Here is a 27,386-nt window from a genome sequence, read left to right as displayed (position 1 = left end):
CTATCTCTCTACCTCTTCTGTCCCTCTCAACCCGCCCGGCCAGCAGGCAGATGGGTCCCCCCACATTAGAGCCGGGTTCTGCTCGAGGTTTTTTTCCCTGTTAAAAGGGTGTTTTCCTTGCCACTGTCGCCTTTTGGCTTGCTCTGGGGGTCAGGCATATGGGTTCTGTAAAGCGTCTCGAGACAATTTGACTGTAATTGGCGCTATATAAATAAAATTGAATTGAAAAAAAAAAAATTTGAAATGTGTTACAACAGAAGCAGACAAGACAGACACTGATGCTTTCAGAATGATCAATATCAAAATGTGAATACTGTTATTTCAAATCAAACCGATGCCTTTGTGCAGTGGAATAGCAGTATGCTCAGAAATTGTGACACTTCTATCTTTAAATTCCACTATGGATTGCATTACTTGCTGAACCTTACATAGTATAATGCTTTTCTTTTTCAAAAATGAAATATTGTTTTTTCTACAATTTTCCTGGTGGATTATCCGCTCATATTCCCTGGTACAACAAGATCAACTATGTTGTAGCAGGAAAAGTTGATTTCTAAATGGAAGGATAGTATCCAGGAGCTGAATACTCTCAGTTGTTTAACATTTAAAGCCACTTCCCAGATGGAGAAACATCAAATATACATCGACTCTGTAGAGATCACACAACAAGCATCTCAATAAAGCAACAGCTATGATTATTTTAATATGGACTACAAGCATGGTATTAAGTGGACATCCTGACAGGAATTACTAAAAGTAGTATTGTTCCACTGGGTAAACACTTCTGTTGTCGGTTGAAGTGTAGCTGTTGCTCTCTATAAACACATCCACTTTCTTCTTATAAATAGTTTACAGAGACAAATCCACACGAAGACGGTGTTGAGGTAAGGCACAGAGTGAAAACACAGCCAGTGTCAATAGATGGAAACTAGACATAGGGGAAACTATTCTCACAATGCCGAAACATCCATTTTGAAAGTTTGCGTGTAAATAGAGACGTACGAAAACTGTTTATGTTAGTCCACTTATTATGGCACGTTACACATCTCCACCCACCGGCAATGTAACCGGATAAGAAGACAGCCTGACAGCTTGACTCACCAGTCACATTTATAGCATCCGACACCCCCAGAAAAACAGTAACACTTGCAGCAGCCCCCTCACCCATTACCCGCCATAGCAGGCAGTTTGGTCATCAACTTCCCTGATCTACCTCAACAGCTGTATATCTAAACTTGCAGCCCCTTAGCTGTGCAGCAACTCATAGTGAGTAGGGAAAGGGGGACTAGAAAGTAGGACAGAGCAGTCTGGCCCCTTTCCTTTCGAACCAGAAGCACAGATTTGCGGCAGGGGGAGAGAAGACATTAGTCTTGGGTGGAGAGAGAAAAAGAGACAAGATTTTCTGGGAAGCTTGCTGCAGTCACTGAGGAAAAAAGCCCCTGGGACACAGACCAGTGTGTCCCCGCTGCAGAACATCCAATTTTATAGATTTTTTTTTTCTATCAAGGGGAGAATATTCACTGAACAGAAATCTCATCACCTGGAAACATGCACAAGCGTACAAAGATAAAGATTGCCATCTTCGTGCTGCTGGTGGGTATGGCATGCATGTTCACTGCAGTGGTAACGGACCACTGGGCTGTGCTTAGCCCACGGGTGGAGAAAGTCAATGAGACCTGCGAGGCGGCCCACTTTGGCCTGTGGAGGCTGTGCAAGAAGTACATCTACATCAGTTCGGAAAACTTTGCGGAGGGGCTCGGCTGCGGACCCATCAGCCTACCTGGAGGTAAGAGACAATCTGAGCAAAACTTATCCTCACCTCACTGGCACATAAGATTAAATTAAGCTGAAAGACATGTTTTAGTTCTTGTGCCTGTGGCTGAGCCGCCTACAGCGAAGGTTTAGACCTATGATGCATGAACATTACATGTGTGTGAGGTCCTCCCTGCAACCCAGCCCCAGTTCAGGAGGTATGAAGCTACTAAGAATAGAGGTCCTGAGGCAGGATCACTGAACAAGTCATATGACTTTCTAAACTTCCCAACGTAAAGCAAAGAGGACCCTGTTATCAGCTGCATGTCTGCAACCTTTAATATTGTAATAAACCTTCTACTGTTTCTGATCTGTTTGGTCAGGCTTCAAAACAAAAACTACATTTTACTGTTTTCAAATTTGTTCTAACGAAGCAGATGACATTGTCACACAGTCTTCAAGTTTACATTATGCTTCAGCTACCTTGGTGGTCTGCTGCTCCTCCTCTACACAAATAACAGGGTGATGGTAACAACATCCAGGCTGACCAACTCTGAGCAGACCTTAAGGGGGAAGCCTGAGCTCTCAGTTAGCTGCAAGGACTCAAACTGAACACGGCAGATATTTCACATCAACCAGAGATACCGAAGCCGGCAAACACTAAACACCACAACAGCTGACTTTGCTGGTCGGCTCCACCTGTTCAGCAGATGATTTTATCAGTGAAACCTGTTACCATAGAACCTGCTGACAATTAATAGTGATGTCCGTAGATATTGATATCCATATAACATGGGTGTTTGTGTGGCTTTAAGATAGCATAAATTTCAGCAAATGTGAAAAAATGATACCACACCTAGAGGCAAATACATAGTTACCAAACAACAAATAAAGCAATTAAATTAAAACTTCCCCCTCATCATGCGTAAACTTTAAAACGTTACCTATGTGTCAATTATTCAGTCTAGTAATTTAATATAACCTATTACAAAACATTTTGAAGGAGATCATTCTGCTGCTGATAATACTGCTTGCAATTGAATATGTTTACACTGTGGTATTAATACTTTTACTGAAGTGAATGATCTGAATACTTACTCCACCATAGCTTATAAGTCATGCGTGTTCCAATGTCCTAACAAGGGTTCATGGATCTCCCAAAATATACTTTGTATGATGTGTTCTTACAGCTGCCTGAATTAAAAGGCAGACTGTAATTGCACAAAATGTAAGTAGGGTCGAGCCATTGTTGACTAGCAATAGCTCATATGTCAATGATTTGTGGTGAGAGTCGCTTGCTGGCATGTTTTCTGTTATCTGAGAAGCAATTGTTTTACCGTTAATTACTATCTGAGTTTGTTAGTCAGTTTTTGGAAACAAGTCTAGACAACCCACCCAACTTCATACTGCTCACAAAGAGAAACTCTCAAAATATGTCTTGACTGATGGTGGCTGTTAGACATTTGGAATCCCGGACGCTGTCTGCACCGCAGGGCCTTTCCAGGAGCAGATGCAACGCCTGAGGGTGGTTCACTGGTGCAAGCATGTGCTGAATATTCTATATCAACCTGACCCACCCAGACATACAGGAAATTCTTCAGATGGCAGTGACAAGTGGCAAATATTTTCTGCTAAATGGTTCTATCTGCAATGTTTGAATTTTGAATACATTTAATGAGAAAGCAGATTTATTATATTCATTGCAAAAAGAGCGAGAGGAATATTTCAGGATCAATGTGCTGCTAACAAATAGCTTTCACGTCAGCAACAATGCACATGATTTGTGACGGCCACCTCGGCAGCCTTTATTTAAGAAGCATGGGAACCTGATAGATGTTCCCTCAGTCTCCAGGGGATTCCCCCAGGCCCAATAGCTCTATTTGGAGAGGAACATTATTGTTTATCATTAACCACATGTCCAGAGATGTGTCAACCTCTGATCCAAAGCAGGACTTAAACACTGCATGACAAGACCCTGTTCGCTGTGAGACACTCAACTGGAAAATATGGCCCGACCTGTTTAGCTCAACTGCTGACAAAGCACAAGCGGTGAGAAGATCTCAGAAAATCTTGTAACATGCGCATAATGCAGATTTACAGTTTATGTTCTGTCAGCTCTAAAAAAGTTTCAATTTACCTGAGGACTACTTTGGGTTTGACTGCCCTGTCCTACTTGGGTTTTTTTTTTTTTTTTTTTATTTTGAAACTCATTTCAGTTGGCTTTCTGAGGAGTTGTGAAATGTAAATAGTAAGCATCAGACATTCTGTTAAAAGCCAAGTTATAAATTCTCTTCCATGTTGCTCACCCAATGTTTTGAGCTTAAATGGAAGATGGCAATACCTACATTGTATCCAAAAGGGTTCCAAATGCAATTTGGCATATTACAAAGCTTCGGAGCAGTCGAGATTCAAGCCGGAGGCTGCCTATGGTATTTGCACATATCTGGTATACACCCTAACTGTTATCAGGTCACACGAGCGTGTGTGTTTTTTTTAGCTTTTTTTTTTTAATAGAATTGCGCAACCTGCTCGGCAAGCAGTTGCTGTAGTTATAAATATAGGCCATGTAAATACTCAGCTGTGCAGGGTGAAGCCATGAGGGTCAAGTGTTCATGCCAAGTCCAGCCGTTCGTCTGACTGACGGGGCCGCCTGAAAGAGTCTGGCATAGCTCTAAGGCCTGCTGTCTCACGAAAGTGTTCCCACAAGACCTTCCTGCAGCTTCACATCTACCGGCAGCCCCACATAGCCACTCAGATTACTTTACACTCCCTAAGGATGAGATGCAAAGTCCAAAAAGGAAGTGGAATCGTTGGTATTTTGCCTTTATAGGTATTCATGTAACATACAAATCCGGGGATGGGCATGGTATATGGAGACAGGGTGCCAATGATGTCTTTAATGCCCATATAAACATCTGTCCGTATGGTATTCTGGGTTTATACAGAGGTAAAATTGGAGGAAGAGCATTTACATTTACAAAGCCAGATTCGAGTAAAAGGTAAAGTAAATGTAAAACATGCAACTTTTCCCCCTTGAATCAGTAAATTTTGTACATGATTTATCAAAAAAGCATCAGAAAGCCAGCAGAGCAGTGAGCGCAATTTCGGTGATGTTTACATGCGGCTGCAACAGCACTTCACCCGTCATAGCTGATAAAACAGAGAATGAAGAAGGTTACAACAGCCAAATATAGGCAACACAATAAAAACGTGGGCTCAGACGTCTGGGCCAAACTTAGCTGTGCCGCTGTGGACAAAATGAATTGACAGCACGCATCGAAGCTATAAAAGACTTTTCCCTGACACGACAATGTGCAGAGATGCTGCTAATCCCTTGTCCTCACCTGATCTTTGGAAAGATGACAGATTGCCCTATTTGAAACGAGGGAAGCTTTACACGGCTTGTCAGTCCAGTCTAGCAGGATGAGGACCAACAACAAGTGGCACAACACTGGTGTATGTGTGTGTTTGTCTGTGGTAGCGTAAGGAATCCAGATTGATTTATGACTACCAATTTGTCCTGATGCTTTTTAATCAAAATTTTAAAGATGTTACAAAAGTGTTACTTTGGCAGCACACACAGTAAAGTGAGAATAAAGCTGAAGCCATTCACTCCTATGGTACCATAAATACTGAATAGTTCCATTCAAGTATACATAACAAACAAGATATACATTTACATAGATGCATATCTTGCATGCTTCTCTTTTGACTCTGAAGTACAACTAAATGAGAAATGTCTATCACATGCTCATATGTGCCTTCTACGGTGGAAAGCAGTAGCTCTTGTTGCTTAGTAACAATCTCTGTGTTTTATCTCTGTGTTTTTTATGATGACCAGTCCCTGTCCTCATTCATAAAAACATCTTTTTTTCTGCTTTTTTTTTTCAATGTGGTCCCACGCAGCGTGGCTCACTACATTAAAAGCTTGCAATTTCAAAGGAGGGTTTTTGTAAACATTGCAGTGTTGGCATGGAAAAAGCATGATTCAGAGATGTTGTTTGCGTCTATTATATTAAATTAGTCTGTGTTTTTTCCATTTAGGGCCACCTGGCATGCCTTTTAGCTTATTTTAATGATTTCCAGGGTGCAAATGAAAATTGCTATGCCATCTCAGCATGGGTCGCCAGGCTCGTACTATAATATGATACCACGCAGTAATACATATCTGCACATGAAAGCATTTCACTTCCTGTGACAAGGCTGTTTGAAACAGGGATTAGGAACATGCGTTTGAGTGGAGGCTTCATACTACCGAGATCACTGACATGCACATGACTTTGCATGGGATTAAGTGACATAGTGGTCCGGTGTTACATACATAAACGTTCTCACTCTGTCGGTACATAGGTTCATACAAACCTTTGTGTCATTTCTTTTTAATGCCAAGACATTCTTCTGCTTTTAGAAACTCGTGTTACATGAAGTGAAGCCTCTGATGTTAAGTGTGAGCCGCCCTCTCTGCCCTTGATCAACTAGTTTAAAATCATGTTTAAATTTTCATACCCCAGTGCCAGACATGTGGTGTGAGATAAGTCAAATGTAATCAAGATCTGACAGTAAACCCAGCCTTGTGTCTGAATTGGATTCAAATGCTTTCTTTATATACTTTGCAAAGCATCAAAGAGCATTTCCTCCGTCAAACCACTGTGTGACCGGATAAGGCGGCTTGGCTTTATTTGTGCAAATCCCCAAGGTTTAACACCTTTCTGCATGAGAAAAATTGAAAGTGTTGTCTGTTGTAACCACGTTTACTTTAACAGTCCAACCACACAAAGCAGACCAAGGTTCTTATTTTACCTTTGAAGGAGGAATGTGAGATAAATCTGAATGAAGTGTTTGATAGATATTCACATCGCTTGTGACAGCAGGTGCAGGACAGCGACTGGTGTAAAAGTATGCAATACAAGATTTGAATAGAAAAGTTCAGTAGTTGAGCAAAGAAAGAAGACAAATTCCCTAAGCACAAATTCTGATTATTTTTTTTATGTACACAAAGGCGGGTGTAGGAGGAAAGAACATCAAACAAATGTGGTTAGTTCAATGAAAAGGTGAACAATTTCTTTTTGCTAGTAACTAAAATTTGGTTGAACTTGAAAAACTTAATTAAAATTAATCATTTTGGTCAACAATAGAAGAGAATAAATGACCTGAAATCAAAAATTTGAGATTCGGGTCGTCAGAGTTGAAAGCAGTTAAAAGCTTCCACCATAGTCCTTATTTACTTAACTAATGATTAGACTTATTTCTCTGCTCCACAACCCTCTTGAAGCTTTTCTTACCTTTTATGCACAAAGCATGTATTTGCATGTTAAGTTAATTAAAATGAATGTTGTAAAATTTCATGATACTGGGTCAACTTAAAATAAAAGAATCAAATTCGATGAAATTTTAATTAATAAATGATTTGTGTTTATACATCGGAACAAATGAATATGTGAAGCACTTGTGATGATGAACCCACAGAGAACCGTCACTCGATTCTGAAGTCTTCTGCTCTACATATTGTAGTGGCTAATTCAATAGCTGAAGATCCTCATATTTAACTATTTAACTATTTTGGCTCCATGTCTGCTGTATGCTAACATGCTAACTGTCACAACTTCATAATGTAGTATTTTGTCCATGTTATTGTACTGCTGAAAAGTTGTCTAAGAACTTTGCACGAAATCCTGTTTTCTTTGTTTCCACAGAGGAAAACTGCACTTATTTCAGGCACTTCACTCCAGGGCAGGATGCTGAGATATTCGAATACAAAACACAAAAAGGTATGTTTTTGTTATGTGTTCCCCCTTGATGGTCACTTCATTCCATTATGTCCAAAAACTAAGAGAAAAAAAAGAATTATTTTTAAAATTCATTTCATAAATGTGTTTCTTACTCTGAAGTAAAACACCAGATAAGTCACTGGTTGCCTCATAGCTGCATAGCCGGCGCTGTCGCCACAGGAGTGTTCATTGACAAAGTCTATCTCAGGACGTAAAGAAACCCGAAGTGACAAGCAGCTGGATTTTCCTTGGCCTCTCTCTACCTGTTTGACCAACTGGCAGGTTATAATTTGCAGCTTTCTAAGGTCCTGTACCACATTTTTGCAAAAAACAAACAAAAAAACAATCACTTTGAACTGGCACTGCATAGCAATGATAAATTTGAATTTTTTTAGAGTAACAACGGGCCTCAGACGTTTTTTCGGAGTTTGTCTCCCCTGTGATAGTCGTAGCATTCGCAGTGTGCACAAACACAAGGTTAATAGTATTTCATGCCTCAGGAACAGTCCAAAACATGAACTTAACATACAACATACAGCAGTACGTGTTCCCTCCACCTTCCATTCCTCCGTGGTCCCTCAGTGACCCTGTTACAGCGAAGGCCTGACTGAGCCAACGCATGTTGTATGACAGTCCTCCCGTGTAGTTTGTGTAAGTGGGCCGAGCGCATGTGGAGCTCTGTCACACCCAATTATTGGGGTGTAAATGTGAGTAGACTTTTTGCATCAAGTCCTGCACACGCGCCCCCAAACCCTGAGATGTTAATGCATTGATGGGTGTCCCTCCGCCATCCTCCAACCCCCTCACACACACCCACACACACACACACACACATGCCGCTTTCAGTCGCTGTTGGCCAGCCCTTGAAGGGTATACTGCAAGTTTTCTGGAATAATTGCAGCACTGACCTAAGTTCCCTAAAGCGTCATTCACTCTTGACTGAACCGTTTGGTTATACCATAATGGTGCACATGACTGAATGAACATAGTGTATGTATGTCGCTGCAGACACATCCATACATGCAGCAAGACTTGTGCGCCGTTGAAATGTTGTCAGCAAAAAATAAATGAAGTGTGTGAAATGAAAAGCTAACAAGTTAAGAGAAGGACAGAGGCTATTCGAAATGGTAAGACGTTTCTTCATATATTTCATCAAATTATGTCAACTATCCATAACATGTTGTGTAATTTCATGAAGGAACCAAATTGATAGATTAAAAAAATAGATAAAATCAAGGTTACATTTCACATTAGTACACAAATAAAACACAAAATACACATTATCCAATTAACCAGCAGTTACTGCAATACTGTGGCTTCAAACTTTAACACTTTTTTTGGCTAAAGCCCCCAAAATTCCACCCTTTTCTGGGGTAAAGGATCAGTTTTGTCACATGTACATATTTCTGCAGATGGAGACATCTTTCCACACTCCAGTGAAGCAAGTCCTGTATGAATGAAATGCTCATATCCTTTTGATGTCTCCCTGGCTTCTTGGTGTTTTTTAGACTTGAGTTAGCCAACGAGCTGCACAGACATGCAGTATCTCATCCCATCTTCCCCTGCCAGCAGAAGATGAAGGCTCTTTCCCCCCAAAGGAGAGCCTTTCCCCTGGGTATGGTTCACATGTGAACAGGCGGCAGATCAAAGGCCTCTCGTCCTATCTACCTCTCGGCTCAGAAAACAAGCCAGCTGCTGTTCCAGTTAGACAGACATACTGTATCCTTAAACACAAAGATATTAGTATATTAGTGTATCGCTTTAATATTAAAAGCATTGGAGGATACATTTATGATATCTTATATTTTCTTACCATCAACAAACCCTATGAAAAGACCAAATCAAATAATGAAATTATGTTGCCTCTATGCCCAAGGGCTGCTATAACTCATTCATGTTCTTGTATAGACACTGCTGAAATTAAAATATGTACTTGCGATCTACTTTTTGAAGTTTCCTATTTTAGGTCGAAAAGTTTGAGAGACTCAAGCGTATATTGGTCTCCCTCTCTATCTCTGACTGACAAAGAGATACTAAAACACGACTGAATATCCAGAATGAATTCCTAGTTGGTGTACTCAAAAAAGTTAAAAGCCACCAGCAGTGTTGCGGTAATTATTCAAAAATGTTATGTATTACACATTACTTGTTGCTTCATTTAAAAGTAATTAATCACGTTACCCATTTATTCCCAGTAGAAAGTAATTTGTGACTGTACTTGTTGCATTACTTTCTGATTAAGTACTGCATTACTCCACAATGTCTGTCACATAAATCCCAGTTAACTTTGTTAAATCTTACCTGTGCTCAGATATCAGTACAAATCCCTAAACTAATAAGGAGGACATACATATGATGTTTCTTTCATGCTCTATAATGAAGTGTTACTACAAAGCCAAAAAGCAAATTGGTAACAACCAGCACAAATAGCATTTCACAGAAAATTAATTGGACGTTTTAAAGAATCAAAAGTGGCACCGGCAGGAGGCTCCATTCACAACAAAACTGACTAGTAACTGCTAGTTTCTCATAGCTGAATGTAGTAACATCAGTTAATCAGATAAATCAGTAGTTAAACTACTTCTTTCCAGAAATGTGTTATTTTGTGATTCATCATTAGAGATGATTCAGAGCTCTGATTTGTTACCCAACTGCTGACTAGGACCAGTAGGAGTAAGCACATTATGTCCGTCCATTAGTTCTCTTGATTATTTGTAATTTAGTTTCACATTTCCTTTAAAGCCCTTCATGGTCTGATAGCTGTTGTTTTGTCTGACGTGCTTCCATTGTCAGGACTGGGACAGTGTCTCAGGTTTTTCAGCAGACCTCTTTTAATCATCCTGAACTGCAAGACAAAAACTTGCTGTAGTTTATCCTCTTAACCTTTTCAGTATTCGTATTTAATTGCATACATGTTCTAAATTGTTTGGGTCATTTGTCAGAGTATTTTATTGAATTTATCTATTTTCATTTATTAGTTATATTTCTTTTTTTTAAAATGTGTTTTGCACTTTATTTCCTTTGTGCTTTGCTCTCAGGATGTTAGTTTGCTGTAACCTGAGCAAAACATGAACAAAAGACGTCATTTTTCTGCGTCCCAACTACATCACATTAACACTTTTGGTTTCTTTCCTTCCAGAGTACAACATCTCAGCTGCAGCCATCTCCATCTTCAGTCTGGCCTTCATGATCCTCGGCTCTCTGTGTTTGATGGGATCGTGTACTGGTAAAGGCAAAGGAAGAGACTACCTCCTTAAACCTGCTGGAATGTTTTTTGCATTTGCAGGTGGGTTCAGTTAACTAAAAAAAAAAAAAAGAAAATTCTCTGCAGCTTTTACAGCTCAGGATGCAAAGATTTCCCTTTTCCTTTGTGGTGACTTCATGGGAACCTGCAGTTAGTGTTGCTACCTGACTCACATTCCCACATCTGTCTCCTCTCTAAGGTCTCTGCTCCTTCATCTCACTGGAGGTGATGCGTCAGTCGGTCAAACGCATGATTGAGAGCGAGGAAACAATCTGGATCGAATACTACTACGCCTGGTCCTTTGCTTGTGCCTGTACCGGCTTCATCCTCCTCTTCCTCACTGGCATCGCTCTTCTCATCCTCTCCATGCCCCAGATGCCCAGGAATCCATGGGAGACTTGCATGGACGCCGAGCCAGAGCAAGTTGAGTGATACGCAGCGAAAAGCAGGACAAGACTGACTTGATATTTCTTTTTAGTTTTGAGTACAAATTAGATTCATTTCAAGAGTAAGAGCTCATCATCAAATAGTAAGATCAAAATAAGGGAAAACCGGTGCTTGTGTTAGTGAATCATTGCCATGATGGGAAATGTACCTTTCCATCATGACATTAAACTGAACATGGCTCTTTTGTATGAGTTTAGTCTTCTCCTGTATGTCCAAGTGGTCTTCTGCTACACTTAAAGCTTTATGTTGTTTACCATGTTTCAAATCTGACCTGTGGCTTTAAACCCACCTTGCTTCTCAGTAAGAGCAGAACTCGCCCACATGGCATTTGAAGGCATTTTTGATATGCTTCCCTTTTCCTGGTCAACTTGACCTTTATTGCCGGCATATCTAGAAATAATATTGATTGATGATAAGTTATTGTTATGTAACTGTGGTCTCACCGAGGCTCCAATGTGTCATCGTCACGCACACCTTAGCTAAAAAAAAGACATTAACATTTTGAGAATAAAAGAAATACAGTAATGGCCTGACATCGAAGTAACTTGATTTTATGTACTGCATAATGTATGATATCTTGTACATAGCTAATGTTCTTCTGTATTTTTTATGGAGTCGCTCAAGAAGTCCCTCACAATGTCAATTAAGTAGGTCAAGATCTATTTATTAAACTGTACATCAGTAGGATTTATAAAGATAAACAATGTCTGATTCAAAACGAGGTAGATGCTTAAATGGATGATTTTGAGCCAAGCAGCTACTCAGAACAGGTCTGTGTGTGTGCGGTAGGCTGAATGCTAAACACCCACTAAGTCTGCAGCGACAGTCTAGTTGGAAAAGGGGCCTTTTGGTTTTTATTGACAGCTCTCAAAATAAACTGAACCCCGCCACAAAAAAAGAAAATCTCATATGAGAATGAAGAGTCACGAGAAACATGAGACAAATATGTGCATCCATAATTGGCAGTGTATCATTTAAAAAACACAGAACATAAAAATCCACAGTGATAGACAATCTGATGGCAAAATCTAATCCTACATGCAAACAGTTGCAGACTTGCTAAATAAATAACAGCGCCAGCCAAACTGTCACTGACTTGATGGAAACATAACACAAGAAAAAAATATGACACGATTGTCTAATGTAGCTGCAAGTGTCAATGCTAAATTACAGCCACCAATGTGAGTTCACACTTCCACTTGCAGCTTGGAACGCATTTCACACGTGCAACAGTTGTCTGCAGCAAGAATGCCAACGCTGTTTACAAATGAAGATTCATGAGGAAAAATTAGCAAAGACAATGTTGCAAGATGAAGTTCAAATTATTTTGGTTCAGCTCTGTTAAAGAAGCAGAAGAAATTGTATATCTTACTTGCATAAAGTATGAAGTCATTTTCAGTATATCTTTTCGAAGCACAGTGCAGGAAAGACAACACAAGATTTCAGATTTCCGAACAGATAGCTAATTATTGATAATGCAAAATTCAAATCAATGATGTACAATGTACACCTGTGGATATCAAAAGCCTACCAGCCGGATGTTTCTTTTTACATTGCTTGACATCACCTATGAAATGGCTGCTAACCTTTGCGTATGGAGGTGAAAACTAATAGATTTGACCTTTTGTGCAGAATTCTGGTGTCACATCAAAGCAGACCACACTGCTGACGTTTTGTCAGAGCTGCAACTATTCATTTTATGAGCTTATGAGCTCAGGGTGAAAAAAACAAATATCTTTTTTTTCAGTAGACTTGTTCTTCAGACTGTCAATGACAACTGAAGTAAAAAAAAAAGAGGCAAAAAAGTAAAGAAACAATCAAATACAGTTATTAGTGGAAACTGCTGACATGAACTTTCTATCCTTATAGTCTAAGTTTGTCTTTTTCATTGGATATGGCATGCAGTTACGATTTGGAATGCAGTAGCTTTTGTGTGTGTTTGTAATTAACTATAACTTTGTAATGAAAATTAAATCTTGATAAGCTTTGGAAAACTTGTGTCTTGGATCGCTTTGTTTTGATGTAGCAAAGAAAAAGGCTGCTGCAGACCCAGGTGACCCAGCTGATACATGCAATTCACACACAAAGGGTTCTTTATGCTGCTGTGTGACGCACGAGATGAAAAGAAACAAAAGTCGAGCGGTTTCAATAAAAACACTTTAATAGAGAAACAAATAAAAAAGAAAATAAACCTTTAAAACACAGTCTAAATCCTTTATTATAACCACCACCAACTGAAATGAAGAAGAGTAAAACAGATCTATTCATTATTTTTGTACCCACGAGGGAGAAACCGATGGGACTGGGAAGCTGGGGGAACAGGTGTGCCATTGATTTACTGCAGCAAAGGGAAAAACAGAGGAGAGCCAACAGATAACAGGAAAAGATGGCGTTTATAGAAGGCTGAACACAGTGCTCTCTGCTAGCTGGGCAAAAGGTTGCTCCCTTTCCATGCGCCACACACGAGTTGGTTTCACCGCTTTTCTTTAAAGGCAAGACAGAAGGCTTCCGGGAACATATTAAATTCATATACAGGTCAAGGTTGGGAAGTTAAAATCTTTAAAATCGTGTAAAGACCCTCAGTTTACTAACAAACATGGAGATTTTTTTCCTTTTTGGAACGATTCTTGACAGGGCAAAAAGTGAAGCATTAAAAGCAAACCAGCAATAAAGAAAAGTTGAAAATAAAATCCCTTTAAAATGTCTTTGGCTCAATCTCCTCTGCTTCAAAAAAATAAATAAAACCGTAGCTGAAGAAGCGGTGAAATATTAGTATTGCACAACTTCAGAGATTAGCCAATGACTGCTTTGTGAAAAACTGATTCCCCAAATGAACAAATCCAAAGCTTTAAAAATCTGATACACACCAGGGAGCAACCTCAGCTTTAGCCCTGCTAAGAAACTGCAGAAAAAAAAAAGAACTTACATGACCATTACATATTTGATTGACACATTAGTAAAATAGTATAATAGTTTTGTTGATAATGTCACAAGTTATTGTACACATCAAATAATATACCAAAATTTGTCTCTGTAGGTTGAACAAAAGCTTTTTTTTTTCTTTTTTTTATCTATCCATAAATCAATACAAACTGATAAAAACAGGGATAAAAACCAATCAGGTCATCTCAACATGCATGAAAAGAAAACAAGACTTCACATTTAAAAATAAATCCATGATGATTGTTGTACAACTGTGAAGTAATGAGAAAACAGAAAAGGGACAAATCCAGCAACATGTACTTTAAAAATATGTATTGTACAGTGAAAGAAGTTGTCTTGTAACAGCTGCAACATAAATTTCTCCTCTGCCAAATCAGCCAGACACAATCTTAAAAAAAGAAAAAAAAACATCTAAAAAGTTACAACAAGATGCTGCAACTACCAATCAGGTTGTTGTCCATTTCTAGATTTATTATTTTTTGTGACTTTGCATAATTAAAAAGGGCATACCTCTTCTTTGAACAGCTTCTACAAAATTGAGGCGTTCCCAAAGTTCTTGTTTGTAAATATCTAGAAAATGCATATTTACATGTGTTCTCAGCTAAGTCAAAAAATCTGGACCTTTGAATTACAATGTCAAAATAAAACCATACCTTGTGTGAAACTCTCCACCGACTGTGAAAAACATCTAAGTTATTAGCTGTGGCGCTCTGATGAAGAGACATTTTAAGAGATTTCTTGGCCACATGGAAGCTATGAAACAGCAGGATGATTTTATTACCATTTTATCAATTTGTTGATGGGGCAGTGCTGTTTTAACTGTTAAACTATGAATTACATAAAATAGGACCAAGCACTGGAAGACTGTTTCCAGGACTGCTATTATCATAATATTAAAAAAAAAAAAAAAAAAAAGGCAGATACAGTGCATCAGCACCTGCATGTGACCTAAATCATCAGCTTGTCACGAGTAAAATTCCTGTGCATGTAGCTGTGTGTGGTCTCTTTGTGTGTTGTAAATAGGGAAATGTTGCTGTGGCAAATGCAATGCATGATCACAGCCTTTTCAATTAAAATAAATGAGATTTATCTACTGTTGCAACAATAATATACCAATCAGATCAGACAAAAGTGGATATTTTCACTCTGAATGACCAGGAATAGCTTCCCCAACATCACCAATGCATTCTTAATATGCACAGCCTAAAACAAACATACTGACAGTCAAATGTTTTTGAACAGCTACTTTATAGTTACTTTAATGCGACTTTTCTGTTTTTTTTTTTCGTTTTTTTTTTTTTTTATTTAGTTGAGTCTTGAGCTGGTCTTTTTAAAAATGCCCTGAAATTAGAAAATAGAAGTAAGACTTAGAAAGTGCTCTTCACCTTGATTGTTATGAAAAATTATTAATTTTTGTGGTTAAAGTGTGTGCAAATATCAGCTCCCGGTGACAAGTGGTAATTACTTGTTATGAGGATTATATAACTCAGTATCAAATCTTAAATACAAAATGTGTCATTTGCTACAGTGTGAGCACAATCTAAATGTCATCCAGTAGTAAAGATGCCAGAAACGCTTCACATTTACAACATTGTTTTTTCAAATTTCAGGGTGTTTACGCTCTTTTTAAAACATACAGACCAAAAATGTTAATTTGGTGTGTTGAAAAACATTTGACTGGGAGTACTGATCACCCCGTCTGTTTCAGCTTGCCTGCCATGACACACCACTCTGACCTCACCAATCTCTCTTCACTTACACAAACCTTCAGAGTACTGTAACCTTAAAAAAACAAAAAAAAACCCCGACAGCAACAAAACTCCTCACTGTCCATTAGCGCCATAAAACACATTTCACATGTCCAGCAGTCATTGGAACTATGTCCCTGCAAAAGATTTGCTGACATCCCATCTGACATGAGTTGACAAGTAACCACACATTGTAACTACAGGAGGGGAAAAAAGTAAAACAAAACAAAACAAAACAAAACAAAACAAAACAAAACAAAACAAAACAAAACAAAACAAAACAAAACAAAACAAAACAAAAACGGTTGCTTTTTTTGTTTTATAAAGAACTGTGTGCAAGCAAAGCAGTTTAGGATAATCTTATCACAGAAACTGATGTCTTTTGTTTTCTGATCTATGAAGCAAACAGAGGAGGAATGACATGGATTTGTTACTTTGACAAGTTCACACTGTATCTATTTTTGCAGATGAGACCTTGGTGAAAAGTAAAATATGCAATCGATAATTGTATTGTTAGTTTTTCCATAAATAATCACATTTACTATTAAATCACTGAGGATCGTTCCCAGGTAAAGGATGTCTAAGAATTGAAGAGGAGAAGGCGAAAACAGAATAGAACTCATAAAGCAAATGCTAGCATGATACAGGAATTTAAGGACATGTCTGTGGCATACAATTCAGTCTTTTATTTTCTTTATATGTACAGATTAGAGGAAAATTTATCTACTTCTATACACTGTTCCATGTAGTTTCTGTCAGTTGACCACTTAGCTTTTGTCCGTTACCACGACTACAGTAGTATGAAAAGCAAGACGTACTGTCCACTCAAAACTGAGGAATTTAAAAAAAACAACAACAAAAAAAACGTCAACATACTTATTTAGTAATCAACAAAAACCAACTTCTGTAAAGAAAAATGAGCTGGTAGCTAAGTGGTCAACCAAGCCTCGCCTTTTTAAATTTTTTTTAGTTTTTTAGCATTACGTACATATACAAGTGTAGATAATATAAGTATATATTCATATATACATAATGAGTATGTATATATACCAGTAATGCATTCATTATATATACTTACTTTCTTCACAGATATGTGAAACAGGAGAAAAGAAAAGACTATTACAAATTAAAAGTTAAAATGAAACAAAATGCAGAAAACAAACCTACTAATAGAAACAATTTGTAAATGCACTTTGCACTATTTTTGTATATTTTTTAGAAACTATTTTGCCTTTTTTTTTGCTTTTTTTTCTTTATGTTGTGGGAGATGTGACACTCATTTAAAGTAGGAATAGTACCCATTGCTACCATTTGAACTTCCTATACTCAGCTCTTGTAGGAGGGAGAGAGGGTCGCTGTTCTTTTTGACCTGTTCAGGCCGAACAGCTCGGGGTTTGGGTGGAGCACGGAGGGCGCTCGCATAAGACATGGTGGGTGGCTTGCTTAAATTTGGAGCTCCCTGGTTGGGATCTGGGGGAGCCTGTGGTGGCGGCGGCTGCTGCTGCTGCTGTTGCTGCTGCTGCTGCTGCTTGTTATTGGGCATGAGTGGAGGAAACTGGTGCTGAAGAGAGTTGAGTGAGTGTGGATGCGTCTGCTGTGCTGCTGTGGCCTCGGCCTTTACCTGCTCTTCTGTCTGACGAAGTGCCTTGGAAGCTGTCATGTGGACAGGTGGCCCAAAATCATAAGAAAGGTTAATGAGAAACAGACTGCAGAACAAACAAACAAAAACTATTCAAGTGAAAAAGACATATTGCCTAAAAAAAACCAAAAAAACAAAACGGCGATACCTACCCAGAAGGTCCCGGTGCTGAGCGAGTGTGCCGGCTCCGTTACATGGAATGTTCTGAAACGGACCAGGACCCCCACCATTACTGGGCCACATGTGGTCGTGTGAGGGATAACTGTAGGAGGCATGTGGGTGCTGATGATGCTGTATGTGTGGATGCGGGTGGTCCTGGGGGTCCGATGTACAGGGTTGGGACTGCTGGGGCAGGACGTTGTGGGCGTTGGCTGGGGATGATTCATCTGGGTAGCTGGAGGAGATGCGGCGCTGATAGAGAGGCCGGCCCGGACCTCTGGGTTCATACTGTGCAGACAAATAAAGACGGATGGGGAAAAGAGGATATGCGATTGATATATTAGGTAACTCCGGAGGGTTTTCAATATGTCATTAAAAAAAGGCGTGTTTTAGCTCTCAAGAAAGTGCTGGGCATAAAAAGAGAACAATTGCATCACTTTTTCAAAGAACTCTGATTCCGATACAAAGACACAAAGAAAAGGGAAAACTGCCCTTTGAAAATGTTTGTCAAAAAACAGTTTTACACTCTCACAACTTAAAGCGTGGCTTACTGGTTTTAGAAGTTTACAGGACAAGAGTTTCAATAAAGAATAAACACAAAACACTATCCATTTATCAGATCATTCGTGCTGCTAACAGAAATAACACTGAGATTAGATTAACTCAAGCAGCCAACTGTTTATATTCAAACATTTTAAACACTAAGCAATATTTTCTTCTTCTTCTATACAGCATCATTTGAGCAACACATCTTAATATTTATACTATCAGATTTGGCTGATTAAAGCCCTTAATTATCCACATTTGCCTGTTGGTAGCTAGCATATGTCATTTTAATTTTAAGAAGGTGGTTTGAAATCTCTACTAATATAAAATTAGGAGTAGAAGATCAGAGAAAAACAAACAAATCTTATCGGGACTACAGACATATGAGAAAAAACGTTTAATTAGTATAAAACAGACTATAACATCTTAAATTAGTTTTAGCTTGTATCCCCTCAAGTTCTTCAGGACAGACAAATTATTTTAGTGTATATATAGTATTCCAATAAATGATTAATTTTACCTCATCTACATTGTGAATGGCTGTGGCTGCTGATGTTCTGGGGGACAGAGGGTGGTAGGACTCCTGGTCTGGACCTTGATTTTGTTGGTGTTGTTGTTGCTGCTGTTGCTGCTGCTGTTGTTGTTGTTGTTGCTGCTGCTGCTGCTGCTGCTGGTGCTGATGGTGAAGTTGCATCAGATGAACTTGCTCCTGCCTGCTGGGGTGAGCCATGATGGGCAGTCCATAAGGAAGGCCATGGCCCTGATTCCCTAACAGGTGGTTCTGATGTGGTGGGCTCACCGATGTAGTTCCACTTTGGGACCAATGGGCCTCTTGCAGAAGATATTTCACCTGCGAGGGAGGGGGGCTGGCAGACTGAGCTGGTGGCTGATGTGGGTAGCCACCAGTATTGTACAAGGGATTCCCCGGGTGCTGCTGTGGCAGAGCTTGGTTGTTGAGAAGGCTTTCGTTAAGGAGATCGCGACCTGTCTCATGGGAGTAAAGTCCTGATGGAAAAGGGCCAGCATGATTGGAGATGGCGGCTAAAGAGGATGAAGGGTCACCTGAGGCACGGGACTGGGATTGGCGGTATTGTAGGAGACGAGATTGAGGCGGGGGTTGCATCTCAGCTGCTTCCCTCGGCTCAGGCTGTTCCTGTGGGGTAATTTCTCTCAAGAGGCCTGGGTATCTAGGAATTAAAAGTACATTTCTTTACACTTAAACTCGGCATCATGTTGTAAAGCAATACCAAGGAAAAGAAAAGTATTTTGGTGAGGACGACAAAAAGCTTTAAATAAGGGGGAAACAACAAAAGAAAACACACAGCAACAGTAACAATAGAAGTTTCATTTCAGGAACATATTTGTTTTATACTCATTTTCTATGTTCATTAGTAAAATTTTAATGTTTCTTTGCCATGAAGTTGCCACAACATTGCAAATGACGTATAAAGCATTCTTTAGTCTAACCTGGTGAAAGTTGGCCCAGCGGAGGCAGAAGGAACAGCTTCATCATCCATATTGGCACTAAGGCCCCAGCTAGCTGCCCGGAGCAGTTGATGGGGGAAGCGAGCCATGCCAGGCTGAGCAAGGTGGGCAAGCTGTTGGGGCAGAGGAAAGGCAACGCTGCCCTGGAGGAAAGGGCCTGCTGCCTCCCCCCACTGGCCCAGCCTGGCTGCCTGCTGCTGCTGGCTCAGGGCCTCTAGAGCCAAGGGACCCTGGAGATCTAAAAGGGTAACCAAGAGATTAGTTTTGGTAGGGTTGTTGTGCACAACAGAGTTTGGAATCTTCTTTAAACTGATTTGCTATGGATAAATATTCAGTCATTGAAAATATGAAGTGTACCAAATATTTCAATATAATTGCATTTTTCTTTGCATATTCAGTGTGGAATTCATGCCACCCTTTATTTACAAAATCCTGTGAGAGTGAGATTACTTGTCACAATGAAATTCTCTGAAGTTTTCTAAGAAGGAATTTAGATGGCAGTCAGCACCTACACTTTAGTGGAAGGAGAAGGACAGCCATTGCTTAATACTTGTACATTAAGTTGAGGAGCTCTGGAACTCATCTTAAACTACTGCAGAAAAGCACTCAACTCGGATCAAATAAGTCTGAGGCTACTGTTACACTGTCCCTATCACCAGCACTCCTTACTGAGAGTCCACTAGAATCTGAGTGACAGAAATTTTGTCATCTGCCCATGTCCACAAAAGTTCACACAGACCCCTCTGGAGACATCTGCGTGCAGGGCTGAACTTGTGTTGTACTACAAGGGCAGCAGTGTGCATGGCATGGAATGTGCAAATGTTGATCTACAACACCTTTATGGGACACAAACTCCAGACAGACTAGAATGTAGCATAACAACTAAGCATCTGTGGTATCTGCGCTGTCCATGTTTGCCTCCACGAGGATGTCCAATCAAAGCCTGACGCTGGTGATATGATATAGTCAAAGATGTTTATAAACATAAATGTTTCAGCTGTACAGTGGAGCTGACTCAACATGCCTGCATCCCCTTTTTCAACTTAATTCAACATTAAATTGCAACCAACAGTGTATGCCTTATGATGTAAAAAATACATTTCCTGAAAATATTTATTAATAAATTTAAATTATACTAAATCTAACAATTCATTGTTAAATAATGTTGTCAATATCTCAGCCAACATTTATATCATTATGAAGATTATTCTTTCTAAAACAATTAAAAAGAAAACAGAAAAAACATCTGAATTAAGGAGCAATACTTTGACTCTTATTGCTGCCTTTTAAATGAATGAAATGTTCTATGTAACCAAACAACAATGTAAACCACCAATCTTATCATTGAAAATTAATGATTTTGTGTGAGATAAACAAAACGGGGAAATATAAAAGTAACAATGCATCTAGGCTAACTTTTAGGAAAGAGAGGATGCGGCTACTGATTAGTCTTTAAAAACACAGAGAACACTAAACTCTCGACAGATCATTGCAATGTCATGCCAAAAGTTTAATCAGCTCGTTTATTGCTTTTTTCTTAAATGTTACCAATAAAGCAGTAACACTGAGGCATGTGAAATACTGTCTATTAATCAGGTTACTTCAAATACTGCTATAGGAAAGACAGCTATGTGTGAAATGAAAGGATGGGCAATCTTCATATAATATACTCACCTAAACCATCTCCCAGACCCCCATCCTGACCGTCCTCCCCAAAGCTGCTGACCCTGTTATGCTGCGAGAGGCCTGGGTGGTGACCCCCTGGGTGGCCCATTGGAGTCCTAATGGAGCTACTCATCTCCTCCACCCCTCCAGACTCTGGACCATCCAACGTGGGTGACTGGACAGATCTGTGAGCAGGTATGGGGCCACTGAAGAAGGAAGCGCTGTGACTTCCACCAGTGTAGGCAGGACTGAGCTGTTGCTGCTGCTGCTGACTCTGCTGGGCCATTACTGGGTGTTGAGGCTGGTTGACCCGATAAGGAAGCCTAGAGACTGGATACTGTTGGGGGAAGGTTCTTCCACTGGCGGGATGGGGAGGAAAAGCTGGGCTGGGTGGTGCCAGGTGGTAGTTTAGGGGTCTTTGGGCAACTGAGGGGTCTTTTCGATGAAGCAGCGCGTTGGGAAATCCAACTAGCCCATCTGTCTGCGAATCCAGATTTCGACTTTGGCCTGTGTCTAAATCTCCCTGGACCAAAAATTCACACCAGTTAAGACACATAAGCAAAGACGTTACAGTTGTAAAATTCAGTTATCATCACAAAGACGTTACTAAATGTGTTTAGTGGGTGCACATTATGTACATACGCAATTTCCACCTCTACAAAGTGAAAAAATACAGAAAATGAATGTCATTAACTTGCCTGTTTTTCCTTCATGTCTGTTGTTTTCCTTTCTGGGGTCTGAAGACGGCTCTGTTCTGACTTTGGACATCCTTCTAATTTACCTGAGAAGAAGTCAAACACAAAGACACACTTAAACCAACTGGCTATTCTCTACAGGTCCTTCCTGTATCTGATGGCTTTCAATTGTAGTCATTTGTAATTTTAGCAGATTACTTCAAAGGGGAAAATTAAATCAAGGCACACCATTTCTGATTGGGTCAGCCTGTAGCTCCTTGTCAGGGCTGGGCTGGCCCATTCCCAGTGGAGAGGGGTGTGCCACCCCACTATAAGGGATGGGCGAGCCTCGATTCTGTGCCTGCAGCAGATTAAAGTTGTAGGCCATGGCTGCTGGGTGGCTCATGATGCGAGGGTCCACAGCAAAGCGATTCTGGTAGCCTGGCCAAGGCAACTTAATAAAATAAAAAGAAATCATAGATCAGTGACTTATTTTGCACACTATCATTTGTCAACAAATAATAGATCTCTGAGAAATACACCGTTTGGATTGATTTGATACGAATTAATCAAGGTTGGCAATGAGAAACACTAAAATACTGACACTGTGAAACAAATGTCATTTTTGATCAAATATACACATACTGCATTTTACCCTTAATCAGCAGTGCACTATTACAATTTCTAAAAGAACTGTTTAATAGACACCTTTGTAGTAAGTAAAATACACCAGTCAGCCACAACATTAAAACCCCCTGCCTGACACCTAACATGTAGGATCCATCCTGTCATCAAAGTAGCTCTGGCCTGTTGAGGTTTAAACTCCACAAGACCTGTGAACAAACCCTGTGGTATTTGGCACCAAGATGTTAGCAGCAGATCCTTTATGTGCTGTAAGTTGCGAAGTGGGGCCTCCATAGATCTGACTTAGTTTTCCAGCATATCCTACAGATGCTTGGCTAGATTGCAATGTGAGGAATCTGGAGGCTAAGTAAACACCTTGAAACACTTCTTAAAGCATTCTATTCAGCCTTCAGCCATATAACCATGATTTTCCCAGCAGAACATCACCCAGAGCATCATAATGCCTTTGCTGGCTTGCCATTTTCCTATAGTGCACGTGGCATATTTGCATCCTGCTGTCCACCTGATATAAAAGAGACCATGATTCATCAAAGCAGGTAGCTTTCTTCAACTGCTTCATGGTTCAGTTCTAACACTCACCTGCTCATTTTTAATGGTTGTCCTTCAGCTTCACACTTGCACATATTTCCTGCTTAATACATCAACATCAAGAAGTGACTGTTCACTTCTGCAATGTCACAGCAATTATTTCTGTACAGAGTTGCATTAATTTTCTGCCAAGATCTTGTATTCATGATGGGAGAGTCGGATCGCCACACAAAATCTTCTCCAGCACATCCCAAAGATTCTTAATGGGGCTGAGGTCTGGACTCTGTGGAGGCCAGTCCACATGTAAAAATGATGTCTGATGCTCCCTGAACCACTCATTCACACTGTAAGCCCAATGAATCCTGACATCGTCATCTTGGAATATGCACGTGCTATCATGGAAGAAAAACTCCATTGATGGAAAGACCTGGTCATTCAGTATATTCAGGTAGTCAGCTGATCTCATTCTTTCAACACAAAGCATTGCTAAACCTGACCAACCCCAGATCATAATCCTAACCCTACCATATGATTTCACGACATGTTTGAGTGATCTCCGATCACGATCATCCAAGAGTCTGTTCCGACGATATTCTTCCTCGAAGATGATGGTTCACCACTATCCTTCCAGGTTTTAATATTGCGTTGGGCGGTTCTTAACCTGATTTTAGTAGTTTCAGACATCTCCTTAGTTGTTTTCTTTGCTTGATGCAGGCCAATAATTAGACCCTTCTGAGACAGATTAACATCCTTTCCATGACCACAGGACATGTCTTCCAACATGGTTGTTTAAGAAATGAGAAGCTCCTCACTGCATCAGCTAGGATTAAATAAGTTGTTGCAGCTAAAACATATTCATCACTGTGGTAATTTTTCAATGGAAGGCTCTTACCTATTTGCTTAGTTATATCCAGGCAGCAATTTATTTATTTTTTGACAGGCAGTGTATGTCCATCATTTGATAGGTGCCATTATAATGAGATAATTGATATTTTTGACTTCACCTGTTAGTGGTTATAGTGTTGTGGCTGATGGAAGTATATCACTTATATCTGTCAGTATGCTACAGAAATTAGAAAACTTACAGGCAGGGGCATGGACATGACCATGTTTCCACCATATACAGCTGGAACGTAGAGGATACTGGCGCCTGTATGAGGATCTATCCTCTGCACAGGACTGGGTGACTTGCCCATACCAGCTGGTGTGCCACCCAGAGGTGGTGTGAATGCCCGAATAGGGTTTCCCATCAACACAGCTGGGTTGGGTTGGACTGCAATGAAAAGGGTTGGCAAAATTATACAAGTAAAATGCAAATGTTCCTAACTATGATTCATATCTTGGATTCTTTAAGAGAGGAAGGAAAAAATATAAAGAGCTGATGGCCAACTTCTACTAATCTTGAGATGAGGGGCAGAAAGAAATGATTTTTATTGATTAGGTCTTTTTAAAATTCAGATTGAAGTAGCTGCCTGATAAACTACAATTCAAAGGAGTTGAAGCAAACTAATTGACTTCCCTAGTCAACACTGTGTAGTTCAAGGCTGTTCTCTGATCACTCTGATGGCTTCAATAGCCTCAGGCGTTCATGCATCCATCTGGGCTGCTGCATTAAACTGGCTCATATCAAGCTGTCGAGATGTGCCTTTGTATGTGTATAGGGAGATCTAGTAAAATGAAACAATGGAAACTATTTTACTGCTGCTCTATTGTAAAACCTGACCATAGTACAAAAAATTTTGTAATGAGGAGTGGAATTAGGGTGGAATTATTTGTACACAGTTGTGTCAACACTGTGACATCTCAGTTATTTTCAATGTATACCTGTGTCCACTTTTTCTCCTCATAAGGTTTGTTAAAATATACAACACAGTGTGAGTCCTGTATAATGCTTAAAGCTTTCTTACAACTAAAACTCTTGTCTGCATGTCTGGAAAAGACTGTTACACACTTAAAAATAACAAAAACATTATCAATAGTGGAATTTAGCTATGTAATTCACATAGTTTTGAATTCAATCTCTTATTTTATCCTTATTTGAATTCCTGTCATTACTGTCAGTGTAACAGAAATTGGATATTTAACTGTTAATAACTACCGTTTGTATTTAGATACTCTTCTGCATACTTTGTTGGTCTTTTTCACTGACAATCAGGTGACTGAATATTCTCAGCAAACCTAAATTCACTAATATTAACACATAAGACTAAAGGTTTGGTAACTTTGTTTTTATAGGGACTTTTATGCTTCTATGTCTAGAGTAGAGGATCAGTGACTTACACAAACCAAAACAACATGGACTGTAGGCTATACTCACCATATCCCTCAGGTGGAAGGTGTTCTGTGTGGTTTGCATGTTTCCCCTGTGAAAGAAAAGAACCATTAGACATGAAGAAAGACTAAGAGGCTATAGGAGCCAAACGGAGAAGAAAAAGTCAGCAAGAGGTAGAGCATGGATGAGTGGATAGAACATACACTATGATACGTAATTAATAAGTGTAACAACTGTAAATAAATAAAAGAATCAGGGATGCAGAAGTTGTAGTATGGTCAACAACTGATCAGTAATAGGGGAGGTAATAATTAAGCTGGTCAGCAAATGACAGCTATATGAGTCCATATTACCAATGTGTGACGTTGACGTTTTCTGCTCTTATACACACAGAAAGGCTTGTGATTTTGTTACAAATGAGCCATTGGTGTTTAAACGCACAAAAATCCAAAACACAAATTTAGCAGAATCACATTTTTCCAGCTTGCTCATTTTTTCACATTTTGCAATGACAAATTTAACCCTTTGATGCACAACATGGGTGAAAAGTGACCCATATTCAATGGAAAATGGGTATCTTTTGAACCATGTTGTGCATCAAAGGGTTAAAGAAATGACAAGCAGAAAAATCCTGCTCCTCTGCAGTTCAGGATTTCATCTTTGATGCTACAAATTTAGAAAGGCCAGCAATTGTCCACTGAGATGTAATGTGTCCACTGAAGGTTTAAAGTTGGCTGACTATTCACACAGCAAACCGCTTTCCTTGTAAACCACAGATCTAATTAACATTAGTGACAACACCTAAATGAAAGGACCTTAAGTGAAGGATTACATCAATAAATTCCATTAAAAGACCAAAGCTAGCAATTAATCTATCCTCCTAACAGCCATAACCTATAGTCCAAACTCGATTAAAAAGAGTTACAGTATTATAAAAAAAATCCTTAATTACAACATGGCCGTTGTAATTAATTCTGAATCAACTTTATATTTTTCTTTTTCATGCTTTAATAACTTAGCATGCCTATAAATACATATACACTAAGTACTATAGCTAACTTCACTAATAATTTTTCACATAAAACAGAATCTCTTTTTTCAGGATACTATTCTATTAACTATAAGTGTACACAGACAGTTCGAATTGAATCATCATCACTGAAACATATACATCAATGTAAGCACACATTAGCACACACATCAAGTGACTCATCTACACATACATGCAAGACATGCACACAAAGACAGACACGTAACAGTGAGCTCACGTGAGATCTTTCTATACCTGACCTGAGATGGATCCTATCTGCTGTATTATTTACCCATTACAAGCAAGCATACACAACAATCTACTCTGAGCTCTCTCAGTGACTGCTTCTGTAGGATGCAGTCTTTCCCGGTTAAATGTGGTGTGAACAGATTGTAGTCGACAGCGGGTTAGCTTCCTTGGAGGAGGTAAAAACTAATGACCGTATCCTTTCTATAAGATCCACTATGCTGCTGTGGTAATGTTCGACAAAGATTTTATTGATTAACTTCAAGGTGAAGAACAACATTCATATTACAAGGAAAACAGTAATTCCATTAAATAATTTAGTCTACAGGCCATACAAGTATTTTAGAAAGTATTATGTGCAAAAGGAGGAAAAAAAATCAGCTTCAACTGAATCCGTCAACTGAACAGTTGACATAATATTATAACAAATGCAACTACACCTTGAAATATAGTTAGATAACTTAAACATAAACTGAACATATCAAGGCTATAACGTTATAGTCATACTGTAATGTGCTCCTGATATTTAGGAAAAGCCCTGCCGTGTATCTGAACAAAACACAATTTACTGTAAAGGCTGAAACCGCGTGTTAAG

General features: G+C 39.4%; 2 protein-coding genes across 3 annotated transcripts in view; one reads left to right on the top strand and one right to left on the bottom strand.

Moving 5' to 3' along the window:
• Positions 1-1,150: 1,150 nt before the first annotated feature.
• On the top strand, positions 1,151-13,205 carry LOC111568050 (voltage-dependent calcium channel gamma-1 subunit). The gene is made up of 4 exons (XM_023269505.3): positions 1,151-1,786; positions 7,446-7,520; positions 10,660-10,806; positions 10,964-13,205. Exons 1-4 carry the CDS (start codon positions 1,549-1,551, stop codon positions 11,194-11,196), a joined length of 693 nt encoding a protein of 230 aa, XP_023125273.1. The 5' UTR covers positions 1,151-1,548; the 3' UTR covers positions 11,197-13,205.
• A 144-nt stretch (positions 13,206-13,349) lies between these two features.
• helz (helicase with zinc finger) overlaps positions 13,350-27,386 on the bottom strand; it is a 58,889-nt gene continuing 44,852 nt past the window's right edge. For both annotated transcript variants that reach the window (XM_055009692.1, XM_055009691.1), the window contains exons 25-33: positions 25,561-25,606; positions 24,329-24,516; positions 22,320-22,524; positions 22,091-22,177; positions 21,406-21,915; positions 19,714-19,969; positions 18,767-19,433; positions 17,694-17,988; positions 13,350-17,555 (exon numbers count right to left, since the gene is read on the bottom strand). In XM_055009692.1, the coding sequence (XP_054865667.1) occupies positions 17,179-17,555; positions 17,694-17,988; positions 18,767-19,433; positions 19,714-19,969; positions 21,406-21,915; positions 22,091-22,177; positions 22,320-22,524; positions 24,329-24,516; positions 25,561-25,606 (2,631 nt within the window). In that variant the 3' untranslated portion in view covers positions 13,350-17,178. The remainder of the gene's footprint in view (positions 17,556-17,693; positions 17,989-18,766; positions 19,434-19,713; positions 19,970-21,405; positions 21,916-22,090; positions 22,178-22,319; positions 22,525-24,328; positions 24,517-25,560; positions 25,607-27,386) is intronic.

The sequence above is a fragment of the Amphiprion ocellaris genome, chromosome 4 (genome assembly GCF_022539595.1).
Source record: "Amphiprion ocellaris isolate individual 3 ecotype Okinawa chromosome 4, ASM2253959v1, whole genome shotgun sequence".
NCBI classification, from domain to species: Eukaryota; Metazoa; Chordata; class Actinopteri; family Pomacentridae; genus Amphiprion; species Amphiprion ocellaris.
This window is presented reverse-complemented; position numbering and strand designations above follow the sequence as displayed.